The 17,684-nt window shown below is 51.0% G+C and overlaps 1 protein-coding gene across 1 annotated transcript in view; it reads left to right on the top strand.

The window, feature by feature from the left end:
- LOC144671800 (polyamine-transporting ATPase 13A3-like) overlaps window positions 1–17,684 on the top strand; it is a 59,796-nt gene that overhangs the window by 34,812 nt on the left and 7,300 nt on the right. Inside the window, exons 20-30 of the mRNA XM_078533845.1 lie at window positions 690–814; window positions 1,709–1,884; window positions 3,843–3,974; window positions 5,829–5,908; window positions 7,532–7,574; window positions 10,958–11,067; window positions 11,182–11,278; window positions 11,917–11,989; window positions 14,419–14,596; window positions 15,870–16,063; window positions 17,306–17,394. Coding sequence (XP_078389971.1) covers window positions 690–814; window positions 1,709–1,884; window positions 3,843–3,974; window positions 5,829–5,908; window positions 7,532–7,574; window positions 10,958–11,067; window positions 11,182–11,278; window positions 11,917–11,989; window positions 14,419–14,596; window positions 15,870–16,063; window positions 17,306–17,394 — 1,297 coding nt within the window. The remainder of the gene's footprint in view (window positions 1–689; window positions 815–1,708; window positions 1,885–3,842; window positions 3,975–5,828; window positions 5,909–7,531; window positions 7,575–10,957; window positions 11,068–11,181; window positions 11,279–11,916; window positions 11,990–14,418; window positions 14,597–15,869; window positions 16,064–17,305; window positions 17,395–17,684) is intronic.

Consider the following 17,684-nt stretch of genomic DNA (forward strand, 5'->3'; position numbering starts at 1 on the left):
CACAGCTCAGCTAACGTAGCGTTTCCTGCATTTAAAACAGTGACTACATACCAAAAAAACTTCATTGACTGTAAAGGGCTTTGAGACGTCCAGTGCGCGTGATAAGTTCTGGATAAACGCGAGTCTTTATTCCCGTTCACGTACTTCCAGCCAGAACCACTAGACCAGGACTGGATACCCTGAATTAACCCTGACTCCTAATTTCCCCATGGGGCCCTCTTCCCCAGCCCAGGATGTCTGAGGGGACTCCTAGCACCCCCATGCCCACCCCAGTTCGTTTTGTACAGTCCGGGGATTAAACTGGAGACAGTCTGCGGTCTGGTCAGTGCCTCATCCACACGTTTATCAACGGAGCCTGTTGAGTGATTCCTAAACTATCCTCAGTGATAAAAGCCAGCGTTACAGCAGCAAATGGTGCTCTCCGTACAACCTCAGCCGCACACGGGATGAGTTTCTTCATTCCCGGCGCTCCCAGGCACTCCGAGCCTCCTTCGCGGCGTTCCCAATCTGCCGGCTGGTTGATTAGGCCTCTTGGTGACCACTTTAACTCAAATAGTCGCCTCACAGCAAAGCTGTTGATCTTTAGCTCTCCTGTTCTAGACCCTCCCAGTCGAACACCCCATAAGGTATTTCGAGCACTGTCGGCCTGGGGCAATGAGCTTAAATCGACAATGGCGTTCTTTCTGCAGGGCTGTGATCGAGGGCAGCATGGAGTTCCTGGGACTGATAATGATGCAGAACAAGCTTAAACCACGTTCTGTCCCCATCCTCAGTGAGCTGAAGAGAGCGTGTATCCGCACGGTGATGGTGACAGGTAAGCGGCTTGAGTGAAGCCCTGGGTGGGGAGGCTAGAGTCCCACTGGGGGAGAGAGGGAAGAGCAGCCTCTGTTGTAGAAGAGCTGGCAGCCAATTTACACAGGGCAACGTCCCCCACCCAGCAGTGACATAACTGAATGGATGATCGATTTTGCAGTGTCGTTGTTTGGGAGATAATTACTGGGGAGAATTCTTTGAAATAGTGAAGTGATATCTGTTCCTTGCATCAAACTGAGAGGGGCGGACCCTCAGTTTAACATCTCATCCAAAAGCCGGCACCTTTGACGGTGCTGCACTCCCCCAGCGCTGGGCCTGTCGGCCTGGATTATGGGGCTCAGTGCTCTGGAGTGAGGCTCGAACCGACGACCTCCTGACTCGGGGATGAGGGTGCGAGGAATACCCAGCGAAACACATTTATTTTTTATCATGGTATGTGGGTGTCGCTGGCTAGGCCAGCATTTATTGCCCTTCCCTAATTTCCCTCGTTTTAGAGGGGCATTTAAGAGTCAGCCACGCTGTGTGGGCCTGGAGTCACGTGTAGGCCAGACCGGGTAAGGACGGCAGATTTCCTTCCCTAAAGGAGATTGATAGAGGTGAGACACATTGTGATGTGGAGGCTAAAAGCCCCTGTAAGTAAATAGTGTGTCTATATAGCTCTGCCTCTGGGTGAGAGGTGTGCGGGAGTGAAAAGTCAGTCGTGCGTTTGACCATTCTGTCCCCTGGGCTTCAGATGTGAGCTTGGGAGTGTGGGGAGGGGGTTTTGGTAGAGTGTCGCTGGAGGTGGGGTGGGGGGGAAGCGACAGGCTGACGATTTGAGGTGGGGTGAGGCGGGGGTGGGGGGGAGACTCCAGGCGGCACACTGAAACCCACCGTTTTCCTCCCTTGCTGACAGGTGACAACATGCTGACGGCCGTCTCCGTGGCTCGCGAATGCGGCATGATCCCCCCGCACGGGAAGGTGATCGTCACCGAAGCGTCGCCGCCCAAGGACGGTCAGGCTGCCACCATCCAGTGGCAGCACGCCGAGGACCCGAGCAGCTGGAGGAAGCACGTGGGAACCGACACCAAGGTAACGGAATCGGCGGCGAGCTGGGGTCTGTACGTGACTCCGGCCCAGTGCCTGGACGTGGCTCGGCAGGTCCTTGTGCTACGTTAACAACTCCTTAAGGCACATCCCAGCTGGGCTATTGTGCCCAATCACAGAATCACACCGCGCGGAAGAGGCCCTTCTGCCCATCGAGTCTGCGCCGACACGTGAGAAACACCTGCCCTACCTACCGAACCCCATTGACCAGCACTTGGCCTCATAGCCTTGAATGTTAAGATGTGCCAAGTGCTCATCCAGGTACTTTTTAAAGGATGTGAGGCTAACCCGCCTCCACCACCCTCCCAGGCAGCGCATTCCAGAATGTCACCACCCTCTGGGTAAAAAAGCTTTTCCTCACATCCCCCCCTAAAACCTCCTGCCCCTCACCTTGAACTTATGTCCCCTTGTGACTGACCCTTCAACTAAGGGGAACAGCTGCTGGGCACTGCATCTTAAGAAGGAACTCAAGGCCTTGGAGAGGGTGCGGAGGAGATTTACCAGAAATGGTGCCAGGAATGGGGAGGTTTCAGTTACACGGAGAGACTGGAGAAGCTGGGCTTGTTCTCCTTAGAGCAGAGAAGGTTAAGGGGAGATTTAACGGAAGCGTTCACAATCAATCAATGTTTTGATAGAGAAAATAAGGAGGAGCTGTTTCCACTAGCAGGAGGGTTGGTAACCAGAGGGACACAGATTGAAGGTAATTGGTAGAGGTGGAGATGAGGAGAATTCTTTTTTGATGCAGCGAATTATGATGATCCAGAACGTGCCACATAAAAGGGCGGTGGAAGCAGGTTCAATAGTGACTTTCAAACTAGAAATAGTTCACCTCTGGGCAAAGGAAAGAAAAATCAACCAGGGCTCCCATCTCCCTCTCCTTCCAGACGATGCACGATTACCGGGTTTGGCTTCCCTCCTGATACTCACCGTCCAGCCTCCTGTGTGAGAAAGGGGGTTACTTGAGTGAGTTACCAGAGATGCCAGTGGACTGTCAAACAACATGAGTCACTCGTGTGATGGAATACTCCCCACTTGCCTGGATGAGTGCAGCTCCAACGACACTCGAGAAGCTCGACACCTTCACTGTCGCTGGGTTAAAGTCCGGGAGCTGCCTTCCTAACAGCACTGTGGATGTACCTACACATGAACTGCAGCGGTTCAAGAAGGCGGCTCACCACCACCTTCTCAAGCGCTGTTAGGAATGGGCAATAAATGCTGGGCCCAGCCAGCGAAGCCATATCCAAGAAAGAATATATACAAAAAATGTTCAAGACAGAACAGCCCACTTGATTGGCATCCCATCCACCACCTTAAACATTCTTTCCCCCCACCACCGCCACACAGTAGCAGCAGTGTGTGTACCATCTACAAGATGCACTGCAGCAACTCACCAAGGATCCATCAACAACACCTTCCAAACCCATGACCTCTACCATCTAGAAGGACAGGGGGCAGCAGATACATGGGAACACCCCAAGTTCCCCTCCAAGCCACACACCATCCTGACTTGGAAATATTCACTGTCACTGGGTCAAAATCCTGGAACTCTCTCCCTAACAGCACTGTGGGTGCACCTACACCACATGGACTGCAGCGGTTCAGGAAGGCAGCTCACCACCACCTTCTCAAGGGCAACTAGGATAGGCAGTGAATGCTGGCATTGCCAGCAATGCTCGCATCTTGAATTTACTGCTTTCATAAAGCACCATTAGGAGCTCTGGAGGTGGGGGAAGCGTGTGGAGGTATCTCTTATTATATTCCATTTAAGTCCGGACATTGTCATGTTGCTTTAGGGCATTACCAGTGGGGCCAGGCCCTGCTAAGGTGGGGCCGAGGCCTCTCGATGTCTATTCGAGGTACAGGAAGGTATGATGTGCCTCTGCCTTTAGCACGACTGAGACCCGATGTTTCGTGCTGCCCTCATTGCCTTCCTGATTTCCCAGGATGTCCGAATAAACGTGGAGGATGGCAGCCTGAAAGACCGGCCCCAGTCACCTGAAGTCTCCTACCACTTCGCCATGAGTGGAAAGTCCTTCGCTGTGATCACGGAACACTTCCCCGACTTGCTTCCCAAGGTTAGTCCGGCTTTCCTTTCTCTCCATCACTGACCTTCTCACCGCAGATGGTGCGCGGTTGCGTGCACGCCTGCACGTGCATGTGCGCGTGCCTGTGTGTGTGTGTGTGTGTGTGTGTTCCTGTGCGCGTGTGTGTAGTGTGCTGTAAACAGTTCCCTTAAAGGGATTTAGAGTGTGTCTTCTCTAGCCTCCCTGTGGAGGAAGTCACAGAGCTCTTAAAGCTTTCACCATTAAACCCGCCCCCACCTGCTCCATTTTTTTTTTTGTTTACATAGAATTACATTATAGAATCATGAAATAGTACAGCACAGAAACAAGCCATTCAGCCCAACAGGTCCAGTGTTTATGCTCCACGGGTAACCTCCACCTACACAGCTTCACCTCACCGTGTCAGCATAATCTTCTAATTCTTTTACCTTGTGTTTATCCGGTTTCCCCTTAAATGTACCTGATTTTTGATTTGAGCTGTCTGATTTCACACTCCAACCCCCATTTTCTCCCTTTCCCCCACTCCCCAACCAAGTGTTCTTTTCCCCAGTGTTCGAGTTGCCCAGTTCTCTCTCACCCTTACTTTTAGAGCGATCTTAAAGATTCATCTCTTTGTCTTTGATTCCTGCCTCATCTATTTGCCTCAACCCCTTGGACTTACGGCTGGGGAAATGAACACTTTCCATGCTTGGCAGCTAATGACAGCACAAACACTCCCAGGACAGGTACAGCACGGGGTTAGATACAGAGTAAAGCTCCCTCTACACTGTCCCCATCAAACACTCCCAGGGCAGGTACAGCACAGGGTTAGATACAGAGTAAAGCTCCCTCTACACTGTCCCCATCAAACACTCCCAGGACAAGTACAGCACGGGGTTAGATACAGAGTAAAGCTCCCTCTACACCGTCCCCATTAAACACTCCCAGGGCAGGTACAGCACGGGGCTAGGTACAGAGCAATGCTCCCTCTACGTCGTCCCCACCCAACGCTCCCAGTGCAGGTACAGAACGGGTTAGATCCAGAGTAAAGCTCCCTCTGCACTATCCCCATCAAACACTCCCAGGACAGGTATAGCACGGGGTTAGATACAGAGTAAAGCTCCCTCTGCACTGTCTCCATCAAACACTCCCAGGACAGGTACAGCACGGGGTTAGATACAGAGTAAAGCTCCCTCTGCACTGTCCCCATCAAACACTCCCAGGACAGGTACAGCACGGAGTTAGATACGGAGTAAAGCTCCCTCTACACTGTCCCCATCAAACACTCCCAGGACAGGTACAGCATGGGGTTAGATACAGAGTAAAGCTCCCTCTACACTGTCCCCATCAAACACTCCCAGGACAGGTACAGCACGGAGTTAGATACAGAGTAAAGCTCCCTCTACACTGTCCTCATCAAACACTCCCAGGACAGGTACAGCACGGGGTTAGATACAGAGTAAAGCTCCCTCTACACTGTCCCCATCAACACTCCCAGGACAGGTACAGCACAGGGTTAGATACAGAGTAAAGCTCCCTTTACACCGTCCCCATCAAACACTCCCAGGACAGGTACAGCACAGGGTTAGATACAGAATAAAGCTCCCTCTACACTGTCCCCATCAAACACTCCCAGGGCAGGTACAGCACGGGGTTAGGTAGAGCAATCTCTACCTGAGATCAGCCGCTGAGTTGGGGTCGTTCTGTGGCCAGGCCAGATTTCCACTGGGAGCAGGTTCAAATGTGCGTGTGTTTTGTGTGAAACCTCAGTTGATCCGTGGCCCAGAAATGATTTGAGCAACGTGAGGTGGTGAATGAACGTTTTGCGTCTGCGTTGCTGTGAGTTACTACCTGGACGTAATGGTCTGTATTTTGAACCCTATCCAGCTGCTCCTGTGCGGGACGGTTTACGCTCGCATGGCTCCAGATCAGAAAACTCAGCTGGTGGAGGCACTTCAGAAAGTGGAGTGAGTATAGACAGTGTCCTTGTGTCAGGGTTGGAGTGTTCAGAGCGCCTTAGTAGCATCACTGTTCCTCGTTGTTTATTGGTACATGCAAACTTACTTGCTGCCCAATTACAGTTCAAAACAAAAATGTATTTAAATAGCGCCTTTATTATATTAAAAGCATCCCAAGGTGCATCAAATGGAGAGTTCATCAAATAGAATTTGACACCAGGCTGCAAAAGGAGATATTAGGCCAGGACAAAACTAGGGCAAGGATGTCGGTTTTTAAGGAGCCTCTTAAAGTAGGAGAGAGAGAGAGAGAGAGAGGCGGCTCAGTTTAGAGAGGGAATTTCGGAGCTCAGGATCCCTGCAGCAGAAGCGGCGGGGCAGTTAAAATCAGGGACGTGCCAAGAGGCCAGAATGAGAGGAGTGTGGAAATTTCAGAAGGTTGTGGGGCTGGAGAGGGTGACAAGAGGTGGGGAATTGGTGAGGCTGTGGAATACGAAACGTGAATGAGAGCCCTCAAAATGGAGGCATTGCTTGACCGGAGGTCAGTGTCGTTCAGTGGACACAGGGCGGTGGGTGAACAGCGCTTGATGCACGTTAGGATACAGGGCAGCAGAGGTTTGGATGAGCTCACGACGGTGTGCACCCGGCATGTCTTATAACCAAGGCAAGTGGATCTGCTCTGGAATCAGCATTTTCCCTGTTCCAGGATTCTATTTAACACCGAGCATTGTTGCCTGGGGAGCAGATCCCATTGCATGCAGTCAGGGTAGAAATTACAAAGTAAGAGAGAGAGAGAAATTCTCAGGGGGCGCGATTCCCCAGTGTGAGTACTGTCTTGTAAAGATTCACCTCATTGTACAAGCGATAGCCAGGGAGCTTAACAAAGAGGGTTCATTATCACCTTACCCACGTGACTGACTGGGTCCGCCAGTGGGGTGTGGTATTAGGCGGATGTAAGACCAGGCAGTTGATCCAATCCCGGGTGGGTTAATTTTCAGAAATTCATCCCAAACTGAGTCCATTGAGTTGAAGTGAGCTTTTGAGTCTGCCTCGAAAAGAAGGAATGAAAGACTTGCCTTTATATAGCGCCTTTCACAAGCGCAGGATGTTGCGACGTGCCTTGCAAGACAGCGGAATACTTTTGAAGCCTAAGCGCCATTGTAGGAAACGTGGCAGCCAGTTTACACACAACAAGCTCACACATCCAGCAATCTGATAAAACGACCAGATCATCTGTTTTTATTGGTGTTGGTTGAGGGATGTTGGCCTCGGCACACTGGGGAGGTGGGTGGGGGGTGGGGGGGGAGAGAACTCCCCGTCTCTTGAAATAGTGGCTGCCGGATCTTTGCCCACTTGAGAGGGCAGACGGGATATCTCGTTTTTAATGACCCCCCCCCCGAATGGCGCGTTCCTCCCCACCTCAGTACTGCACTGAAGTGTCAGCCTGGATTTTGCGCTCGAGTCTGGGGCTCAAACCTATGACCTCCTAACTCCAGGGCGAGTGCGCTACCATCACTGGGGATTACTGGCCCAGTGGCAAATGATGGCCAGTGGGTTTGGGGCACTGGAGGAGCAGGTGCATAAAGGGGGTTAACTTGCAATAACTTTTGTGACTTGCATTTTGTTTTTAAACAGCTATTATGTCGGAATGTGTGGCGATGGTGCTAATGACTGTGGGGTGAGTAACTGCTGCCAGTTTATCACTTACCCCCGTTCCCACTCCAAGGGCAGTGACTCATGCTCAGCCTGGATCTACGGGTTCCTGCCATCCTCCAGTGCTTAATCCTAGCGCCATTGCGGATCTAGATGGGTGAGCCTCAGCAGGGCAGTGGGAAGTGAGCCAAATGCAACTGAGCCTGATGAGCTATTCTCATCCTGCATTCATGTACGCTATGTACATTCGACTGTAGGAGGCATCACACCTGATTCATGTACATATACACGCGTGCTGCCCATAGTGAGGTGGTTGCTACCTAGTGATCAGACACAGTAGTCTGATCTTGCTCTTTTTTTTGCCCAGAGCAGAGGTGGGTAATCATTTGGGCTCAAGGGCCACTTAAAGTTTTGCTGAGCTGTTGAGGGCTGCAATAAAGAATGAATTGTTGGGGAGCGGGTGGCATAGTGGTATTCCAGAGACCCAGGGTAATGCTCTGAGGGTCCGGATTCAAATCCCACTGTAGCAGATGATAAAATTTGAATTCAATAGAAAAAAAAAATCTGGAATTAAAAGTCTAACGATGACCGTGAAACCCTTGTCGATTGTTGTAAAAACCCCATCTGGTTCACTAATGCCCCTTTAAGGGAAGGAAATCTGCCATCCTTACCCGGTCTGGCCTACATGCAACTCTGCAAAGTGGTTGACTCTTAAATGCCCTCTGAACAAGGGCAATGAGGGATGGGCAATAAATGCTGACCTAGCCAGCGATGCCCACATCCTATGAATGAATAAATAAAACAAACAGCTGCATTTGAAATTTGTTATGGCATGTATTGTACGAAGAACCCATATTGAGTTGGTTAATTAGTTGGATTGGGTCAGCAATCATGGATTGGTAAATTCTAATACAATACTTACAGTATGAAAGTGCTGCATTGAAGCTGATTTATCACACATGCAGATTTTTCTCCAATATTGTTTCTGTGTCATGGATATTGTTGAAATAACTATTGATCAATAAATCATTGAAATCAGATCAGCATAAATGTTTGCCGGATCAATGAAACTATTTGATAGGTACAGTTACTGGTGCATTCAATAACCTACCTATACTATGCCCACTGACAGGTTAAACTCCTTCAGTCTTCCAGTGTCAGCATAAGTCAGCAACGCCAAACCAGCATAAAATCAGGGGACGATCAGAGGGTTCCTTACATTGTAAATCCTTGTGCTGCTCTCTGATCCTCAATGTGTGCTTCCCACCCCCCTCCTCATGTGGCAGCCACACTCTGTTCCCACCTCACAAAGCTCCTGCCTCTGGCCAGTTGGCTTGCCATGGACCGCTTCCTTTGGTCATTCGTTAAGGGGGTCGCTCTGTACAGCCAAAAAACAGGTCACCTGAGTTCCTTCCCCCTCTTGGAAAGTCTCTGATCCTTGCTGCTCAGAACATTTCCTGGATGGCCCTGGTGCGTCTCTGTGGACACAGTGCTAATCGAGGGCCGATGGGGGAGGGAAAAACCCACCAGCCAGTTGTGGTTTGCCCCCAGCGACACTGAGGCTTGCTGGTCCCTGTGTCCTCCCCACCCTAGTGTCGATCCTGGTTGTGATTACACAGCCCATGGATCGAACCCTTTGGCTCTCCAAATCGGGCAGTTTTGAACTTGCTTTGAAGGTGTTGCCTTTGGAGCCTTTGCATTTCAGACTCTAATTGTTCTGTAGGCCTCTCACAAAGCCAAAGTGTTAATAATGGAAGTGCCTGATCCATCTCTGACTCGAATGGATCCTCACCTTCATGTTAGGTTTTGAGTATCCCGCGCTTCCCCCCCCCCGCCCCGGGCAACCATTAGAAAACTCGACAACGACTTGGGGAGAGGTGGGCCGGCATTATTTTACTCTGAAGGTTGCCAGGATGTGGAATTCCCAGCCAGAAACAGAAGGGACAAGCGATTTCTCGAAGGGGATGTGAAGAAAAGAAGAAAAGGATGAAGGGAGAGGGCAGGGGAATGGGGCTGAGGGGAGAATTCTTTCAGAGAGAGGAGCGGGACCTCCTTCTTGTGCTAAAAAAATCGAGCTGGCTAAGTGAACCTCCGGCTTGTGAGGCGGGCAGATACCAGTCCGGCTGGTTTCACTGCTTCTTATTCCTGATCCCCGACTGTGATCTTTAATCCATATCTCCCGCCTTCCCCTCAGGCTCCCTGCTCTGTACCGTACTTATCGACACCTTGTGGTTAATGCTGCTGACCATGCTAACAGGGGAGACTGAACAAGCTAGGACTCTTCTCTCCAGAAAAGCGAAGTATGAAGGGTTGAATGTTGAAGGGCCTGGATAGGGCAGACAGGGAAAGGATGTTCCTAAGGGGGGCGTGAATATAAGATGGGTCACCAAAAAACCCAATCGGGAACAAAAACAAAAACAGAAATACCTGGAAAAACTCAGCAGGTCCGGCAGCATCGGCGGAGAGGAGCACAGTTGACGTTTCGAGTCCTCATGACCCTTCAACAGAACTAAGTAAAAATAGGAAAGGGGTGAAATATAAGCTGGTTTAAGGGGTGGGGGGGTGTTGGGACAAGAAGAGCTGGATCGAGCCAGTGATAGGTGGAGATAACTGAAAGATGTCACAGACAAAAGGACAAAGAGGTGTTGAAGGTGGTGATATTATCTAAAGGAATGTGCTAATTAAGGGTAGAAAGCAGGACGAGCAAGGTACAGATAGCCCTAGTGGGGGTGGGGTGGGGGGAAGGAATACTAAAAAGGCTAAAAGGTAGAGATAATGGAAATAGGTGGGAAAAGAAAAATCTATATAAATTTTTGGAAAAAACAAAAAGGAGGGGGAAGAAATGGAAAGGGGGTGGGGATGGAGGAGAGAGTTCATGATCTAAAATTGTTGAACTCAATATTCAGTCCGGAAGGCTGTAAAGTGCCCAGTCGGAAGATGAGGTGCTGTTCCTCCAGTTTGCGTTGAGCTTCACTGGAACAATGCAGCAAGCCAAGGACGGACATGTGGGCAAGAGAGCAGGGTGGAGTATGGAAATGGCAAGCGACAGGGAGGTCTGGGTCATGCTTGCAGACAGACCGAAGGTGTTCCGCAAAGCGGTCACCCAGTCTGCGTTTGGTCTCTCCAATGTAGAGGAAACCGCATTGGGAGCAGCGAATGCCGTAGACTAAGTTACCCAATCGGGAATTCAGGCGAAACTTCTTTATCCAGAAAGTGGAACTCGCTGCCACAGAGAGCGGCTGAGTTGAAAAGCATTTGAGGGGGGAGCTGGATAAATGTGAAGAAAGGAAGGGAAGGATGTGTGAAGAGGGGTGAAAGAAGGCTTGTAACGCTAGCACAGGGCGGTTGGGCCGAATGGCCTTTGCTGTGCTGTCGACTCGGTCTAACTCGGATGTGTTCCTGTGGTAGGCGCTGAAGCGAGCTCATGCTGGAATCTCCCTCTCTGAGCTCGAGGCTTCCGTGGCATCACCCTTCACCTCGAAGACCCCGGACATTTCCTGTGTGCCGGATCTCATCAGGTAACTGGCGCGTGGGCAAAAAAAACTCACCGCCTCTGCTCGCTTTGGAAAGGGGTGGGAGGGCTGGGGGGGGCCCTATGTGCTTTTACTAACGGCGTCTTTCTTCCTCTGCAGAGAGGGTCGGGCAGCCCTGGTCACCTCCTTCTGTGTTTTTAAATTCATGGCTCTGTACAGCATCATTCAGTACCTCTCCGTCTTGCTGCTTTATTCGGTACGTTGGCCCTTTGCTGCACTGGGGGCTTTTGAGCAGCTGTTGGGGGTGGGGTAGGGGGCAGGGGTGGGGTGGCGAGGGTGGTGGGAAGGGCAGTTAAAGCCTGATAGCCGAATGTGAAACTCCAGGCTGGAGTCCTTGCCCGCTGCCTGTTGGAGAGAGATTCACGGTGTTTTACAAGGTGTTTTAAGGAGAGGGGTGATGGCCGGGGCGGGTGGCGGGGATGAGAGCACGAGGTGGGGGACACTGCATAGCAGGAGAAGGGGAGGGAGGGGAGGGGAGATGGGTGCAGTGCTGAGTGGGAGAGGTGGGGGCGGTGTGGGAGGGGAGATGGGTGCGGTGCTGAGTGGGAGGGGGGTGTGGTGTGGAAGGATGGCGATGGAACGTGAGGGAATGTACAAACGGACAGCCTGGGATGTACTGGGAGGTGGGTGTCAGGATGGGCAGGAGGTGTGAAATGGGTTCAGGGATGATAGGAACGGGATGGGGATGACATGGGAAGGAGGGAATGGCCTGGGAAGTTGAAGAAGTGGTGTTGCAATAAAGATACTAATCGCACGGCAGATGTGTTTGTGGGTCTCTGTTAATATTGAAATAAGGCTTTCCTGATGTGAGCTTTTGAATTGCTTTGGCTGCAGGTCCTGAGTAACCTCGGAGATGCCCAGTATCTGTTCATCGACTTGGCCATCATCATGTCCATCGCGTTCACAAGTGAGTAAAGGGCTGGGTTGCTCAGGGCTGCTTGGACAGTGTTTTTTGGAAAGGTGATCGTTTTCGTAATAGGCGGTGCCATTCAGTCAGATCAAACCCATTTATATCTACCTGTGCCCACTATCCCTTAATCCCCCTGTTCAACAAAAATCTATTGATAGAAGCAAAAATTTTTATTTATTCATTTTTATATATTTTTCATTTGCTTATCCTTTTTTTAATCCCTTTAACCCAAACAACCCCCCGCCGACCATGGGGGTTTCTGTCACTTGTTAAATGTTTTGCTTTCATAGAGCACTGACCCCTGTTCTGCTGTTAATTCTGCTATCTTACCTTTCTGCCGCTATCGGCACCTTCTTTAGTCTTTAACACTACCATCAACACTCCCTTTGTCCATGACATCTTTGTCAGTCTCCCCTGAGCCTCCCGCCTATCCCCGACCTTCTATTTTGCTCCACGCCCACCCCCTCTTAAAAAAGTATAAAATCCATCACATTTCTACCTCTCTTTAGCTCTGAAGAAGAGTCATATGGACTCGAGACGTTAACCCCGCTTCTCTCTCCGCAGATGCTGCCAGACCTGCCGAGTTTTTCCAGCATTCTCTGTTTATATTAAAAAGCTATGGATCTTGGCCTTGAAAACACCAATTGACCCCCCCAGCATCCAGCGCCCTTCGGAGGAGAGAGAGAGAGACCCAGATTTCCACTCCCCTTTGTGTGAAGAAGTGCTACCTAACATCACCACTGAATAACCTGGCTCTAATTTTAATGTTCTGCTCCCTTGTTCTGGACTCTTCCCCACCATCACCCCCAACACCTCCATCCCATCAGAGGATGTTTTTCACTTGACCTAGCCTGCCACCATTTTAAGCACTTCAATTCGATCACTCCTTTGATCTTCTATAATCAAGGACATGCAAGCCAAGTCCCTGCAATCTGTCCTTAAGCTTCAACCTTTTAAGCTCTGGTGCATCCCCATTGCAGCCCCTCCCTAACCCTCCGGAGCCAATAATCCTGAGTTGCGGTGCCCCAGAACCACTGGTGAGGCTGGTGAATGGATGCCCAGCAGGGGCAGCGATGTGCTCCTTGCAAAGGGTCATAAGCCCTGACTGAGCTCGCTACCTGTTGTCCTGGGATGAGTAATCAGAGTGAAGTATCAGAAGGGGGCCGGACACCCATGGAACCTGTAATCCAAGATGGCGAGAAAATCAGAGTGAAGGGAAACCCACCGGCAGATCCACATGTCGTTCATCAGCTAGCAGGCAGGACCGAGCCCCCGCTGCCTCTGGGTGTGGCCGAGGGTGCGCTCTTGAGATTGCAGGTGGAAAAGAGGGGCTTTTAGATGGGGGGGGTGGGGGAAACACAATCCTGCTTGTTTTTATTTTCTTCCCATGCATGCGCCATTGACTCAACATCTGTCCTCTCACCTCCTTCCTTCTCACCGCCCAGGTGAAACTGAGATCTATGCGGACGTCTATCAGTTTAGCGCACTGTATTCACCGTTCATGATGTGGTCTCCTCTACACTGGGGAGACTAAATGCAGGCTGGGTTACCGCTTTGTGGGGCACCTCTATCCAGTCCGCAAGCTTCTGGTGGCCCACTCTCTCTCTCTCTCTCTCTCTCTCTCTCTCTCTCTCTGCCTCCTGCACTGTCCCAGTGAAGCTGAACGTAAGCTCGAGGACCAGCACCTTAGCTTACGATTAGGCACTTGACAGCCCTATTGGACTCCACATTAAGTCCAACAATTTCAGATAACAACCTCTCCCCCCATTGGCGATGATTCTGCTGTTGCCATTCGCACCTCCTCTAGACCCACCTTTTTTGTTTCTTTACTTGTCCCATCACCATCCCCTTTTGTCATTTAATCTCGCCCGTCTTCCCACACAATATCGCAAGCTCTCCTCTCTGCTCTTCCCCCCAACCCTCACTTTGTCTCTGTTGTTTAAAGCCTGTTACAGTTCTAGCCCCTTCCAGCTTTGGCACAAGGTCATCAACCTGGGAAGTAGCTAAAAACAGAAAACGCTGGGAAAACTCAGCAGCATCCGCGGAGAGAGAAACTGAGTTAACTGCTTCGAGCCCGATACAACTCTACCTCGGACCCTGAAAACGTTAACTCGGTTTCTCTCTCCGAACATGCTGCTGAGGTCCACATTTAGTCTCCCCGGTGTAGAGGAAACCACAGGCGTGTCCGACAAATCCCCGGAACACTCTGACCACACCTGAAAAGCGAAGGGTGAATTCTCGCCCCAGGGCCAGTGTGCTTTGGATGATCTCGGGCAGGGCAGCAGGATGGGTGAACTGATCCGGGTTCCAAGTCCCTGCTTGGGTCTCCGGAGCCTGGCGCGGTCTCCCAAGAGTAGGTCGAAGTGGAACAGTTGGGGGGAAAGCTAGGAGACATAACAATGCTCATGTAACTACTTGCCTTGCAGTGAGCTTGAATTCATCCTGGAGGGAGCTTGTCCCACGGAGGCCACCGTCCAGCCTGATCTCCGTGTCGATGCTGCTGTCTGTGTCAATGCAAATCCTCCTCTCACTGGCCTTTCAGGTCACGGCCTTCCTGCTGGTTAAGGAACAGCCCTGGTACGAGACGTGGACCCCCTCCTCAAAGTAAGAACCACTCTGTAACAGCCGTTGAACTTAAATTAATTCACAGAGCGTCGGCGCGGCAAGGCTAGCATTTATTGCCCCTTGAGAGGGTGGTGGTGAGCTGCCTCCTTGAACCGCTGCAGTCCCTGTGGTGTAGGTACACGCACAGTACTGTTAGGGAGGGAGTTCCAGGGTTTTGACCCAGCAACAGTGAAGGAACGGCGATATACTTCCGAGTCAGGATGGTGTGTGACTTAGAGGGGAATTTGGAGGTGGTGGAGTTTCCATGTGTCTGTTGCCCTTGTCCTTCCAGATGACAGAGGTCTCAGGTTTGAGATTTGTGCTGTGTGGGAACAATGGCTGCAGCGTCAGTCTACGCAATGGCAGTAACTGCATTTCAAGGGGTAATTAGGGGTGAAGCATTTTGGGATGTTTGGCCAGGAAATCTGCTGTGCAAAAGCGAGCATTCCTGATCGCTGTCCAGTGTCAGTATTGGATAGGAGGGATTGGGCTCAGCTTCAACTGCGGCAGTGTCGAGGGAGCTTTACTCTGTATCTAACCCCGAGCTGTACCTGCCCTGGGAGTGTTTGATGGGGACAGTGTAGAGGGAGCTTTACTCTGTATCTAACCCGTGCTGTACCTGTCCTGGGAGTGTTTGGTGGGGACAGTGTAGAGGGAGCTTACTCTGTATCTAACCCCGTGCTGTACCTGCCCTGGGAGTGTTTGATGGGGACAGTGTAGAGGGAGCTTTACTCTGTATCTAACCCTGTGCTGTACCTGCCCTGGGTGTGTTTGATGGGGACAGTGTAGAGGGAGCTTTACTCTGTATCTAACCCCGTGCTGTACCTGTCCTGGGAGTGTTTGATGGGGACAGTGTAGAGGGAGCTTTACTCTGTATCTAACCCCGTGCTGCACCTGCCCTGGGAGTGTTTGATGTGGACAGTGTAGAGGGAGCTTTATTCTGTATCTAACCCCCGTGCTGTACCTGCCCTGGGAGTGTTTGATGTGGACAGTGTAGAGGGAGCTTTATTCTGTATCTAACCCCCGTGCTGTACCTGCCCTGGGAGTGTTTGATGGGGACAGTGTAGAGGGGGCTTTACTCTGTATCTAAGCCGTGCTGTACCTGTCCTGGGAGTGTTTGATGGGGACGGTGTAGAGGGAGCTTTAGCCTGTATCTGAAAGCTGACAGCAGCTGGCTGAAATAACTGTCTGCCTTGATTTTAATCATTAATGCTAAAAAACGTCAAGGGTGTGGACTTCATTGAACAGGATGCGCCTTGTCTTCTTTCCTCAGTGTTTGTAACAGGAGCCGGGGTGAGGAGCTGACAAACACCAGCATTTCGGTTCACAACGAGTCTGAAGTGGACGAGCACAATATCTCGAATTATGAAAATACAACACTTTTTTTTGTCTCTTGTTGCCAGTATCTGGCAGTTGCCTTTGTGTTCTCAAAGGGAAGGCCCTTCAGGGAGCCTATCTACAGAAACTGTGAGTCAAGCGTCTGCGCACGGCTCGTGTTGGGCGTTGTTTTAGTTGGGGGGGGGTGGCCGTTTGAGTTTCTCCTGGGCTCTTGCCCCTTCTCTCCTCCCACGGGAGTTGAGCAGGATTAATGGAGGCTGTCATCGTGCCGCAGCACTGAGGGAGTGCGACGCTGCGGGCGAGGGCCGCCTCTTGGGCCTGTTAAGGGGAAGCTAGGTAGGCAGATGTGGGAGAAAGGGAGAGACGGATATGCCGCTCGGGTGAGACGAATAGATTCGGGAGTTGGGTCGGAAGGAGCGAAAACCCTAGTGTGAACCATTTGGGCCAAACGCCCTGTTTCTGCGCTGTTGTATTATATGGTCAGGTGGCTGTAAAAGATCCCACAGGATAATTCAAGAGAAAAGTAGGGATGTTCTCCCAGTGCCCTGGCCAACATTCTTCCCACAATTAACGTAACTGAACCCATTGATGTGTGATTGGGCTCTTACCTCAGGCCACAATTGCTTTCATCACAGCGGTGCCCACACACCAGGGGAAAGTGCAGTGAAGCACTTTGCGAGGTCTGGAGGATGTAAATGGTACCATGCAAATGCCACTCCTTTCTCCATGCTCATTGTTAAGACCCCGCTGGCTTCCAGCCGTCTCAATGGTACGCGGGGCACTGCAATGGAACGGACTGCTCCCCTGTCCGAGGTGGATGGTGCTTCTCACTAGCCGATGGTGTCCTCATGTACTGGCGAGGGCAGCCGTCTGCCTCTTGGGAGGGGCTCGCTGGCAGCTACCGTTCAGTCTCCCTCGCAGCAGGGATTGGGAGCCCATGCTCCAGTTTCGGAGTCCCGCACTTTACTGTCAAACTGTACCACACGCCACCCGCCCAGTGAGCAACATGTACTCAGGAGCGAGCTACAGGCTGGAATCTAATCAAAGGATCCCAAGGCTTTATATACAGAATAACAGTGACCTGGGAGTGAGTTACAGACTGGAATCTAATCGAGGGGTTCGGGGTGGTTTATATATAGAATAACAGATACCCGGGAGTGAGTTACAGACTGGAATCTAATCGAGGGGTTCGGGGTGGTTTATATATAGAATAACAGATACCCGGGAGTGAGTTACAGACTGGAATCTAATCGAGGGGTTCGGGGTGGTTTATATATAGAATAACAGATACGCGTGAGTGAGTTACAGACTGGAATATGTTCACACTCTGACCTCCCACCTTCTCTCTCTCTCTCTCTCTCTCTCTCTCAGATTTATTTATGGGTTGTATTCTGGTCCTTTATGGCTTCATCATTCTGATTATGATGTACCCGATCGAAATTATTGATGACTTCTTTCAGGTAACGGAAGTAGGGTTACTGTTTACCTTGGAGCGGGTTTGGGAATCGGTCCAAATTGATTGGGCCCAGCACCATCCCCCATGCCCACCCACTAGGGCTTGATTCAAGCCCAAGTCCCAATGGGGATAGTGTATGACCCACACTGCAAGGCCCATATTCTACCTGGTCCCTTGGTGAAGTTGGGGTAGAGATGGAAAGATGCGTCTCTTGCTTCTCCCCACAGGTTTTTGGGGCTGGTGCAAAAGGGTTGGGGTGGGAAGGGGAGGGGAGTTGCTGAAGGAACATGGCGA

The sequence above is a fragment of the Cetorhinus maximus genome, chromosome 34, assembly GCF_964194155.1.
Source record: "Cetorhinus maximus chromosome 34, sCetMax3.hap1.1, whole genome shotgun sequence".
NCBI classification, from domain to species: domain Eukaryota; kingdom Metazoa; phylum Chordata; class Chondrichthyes; order Lamniformes; family Cetorhinidae; genus Cetorhinus; species Cetorhinus maximus.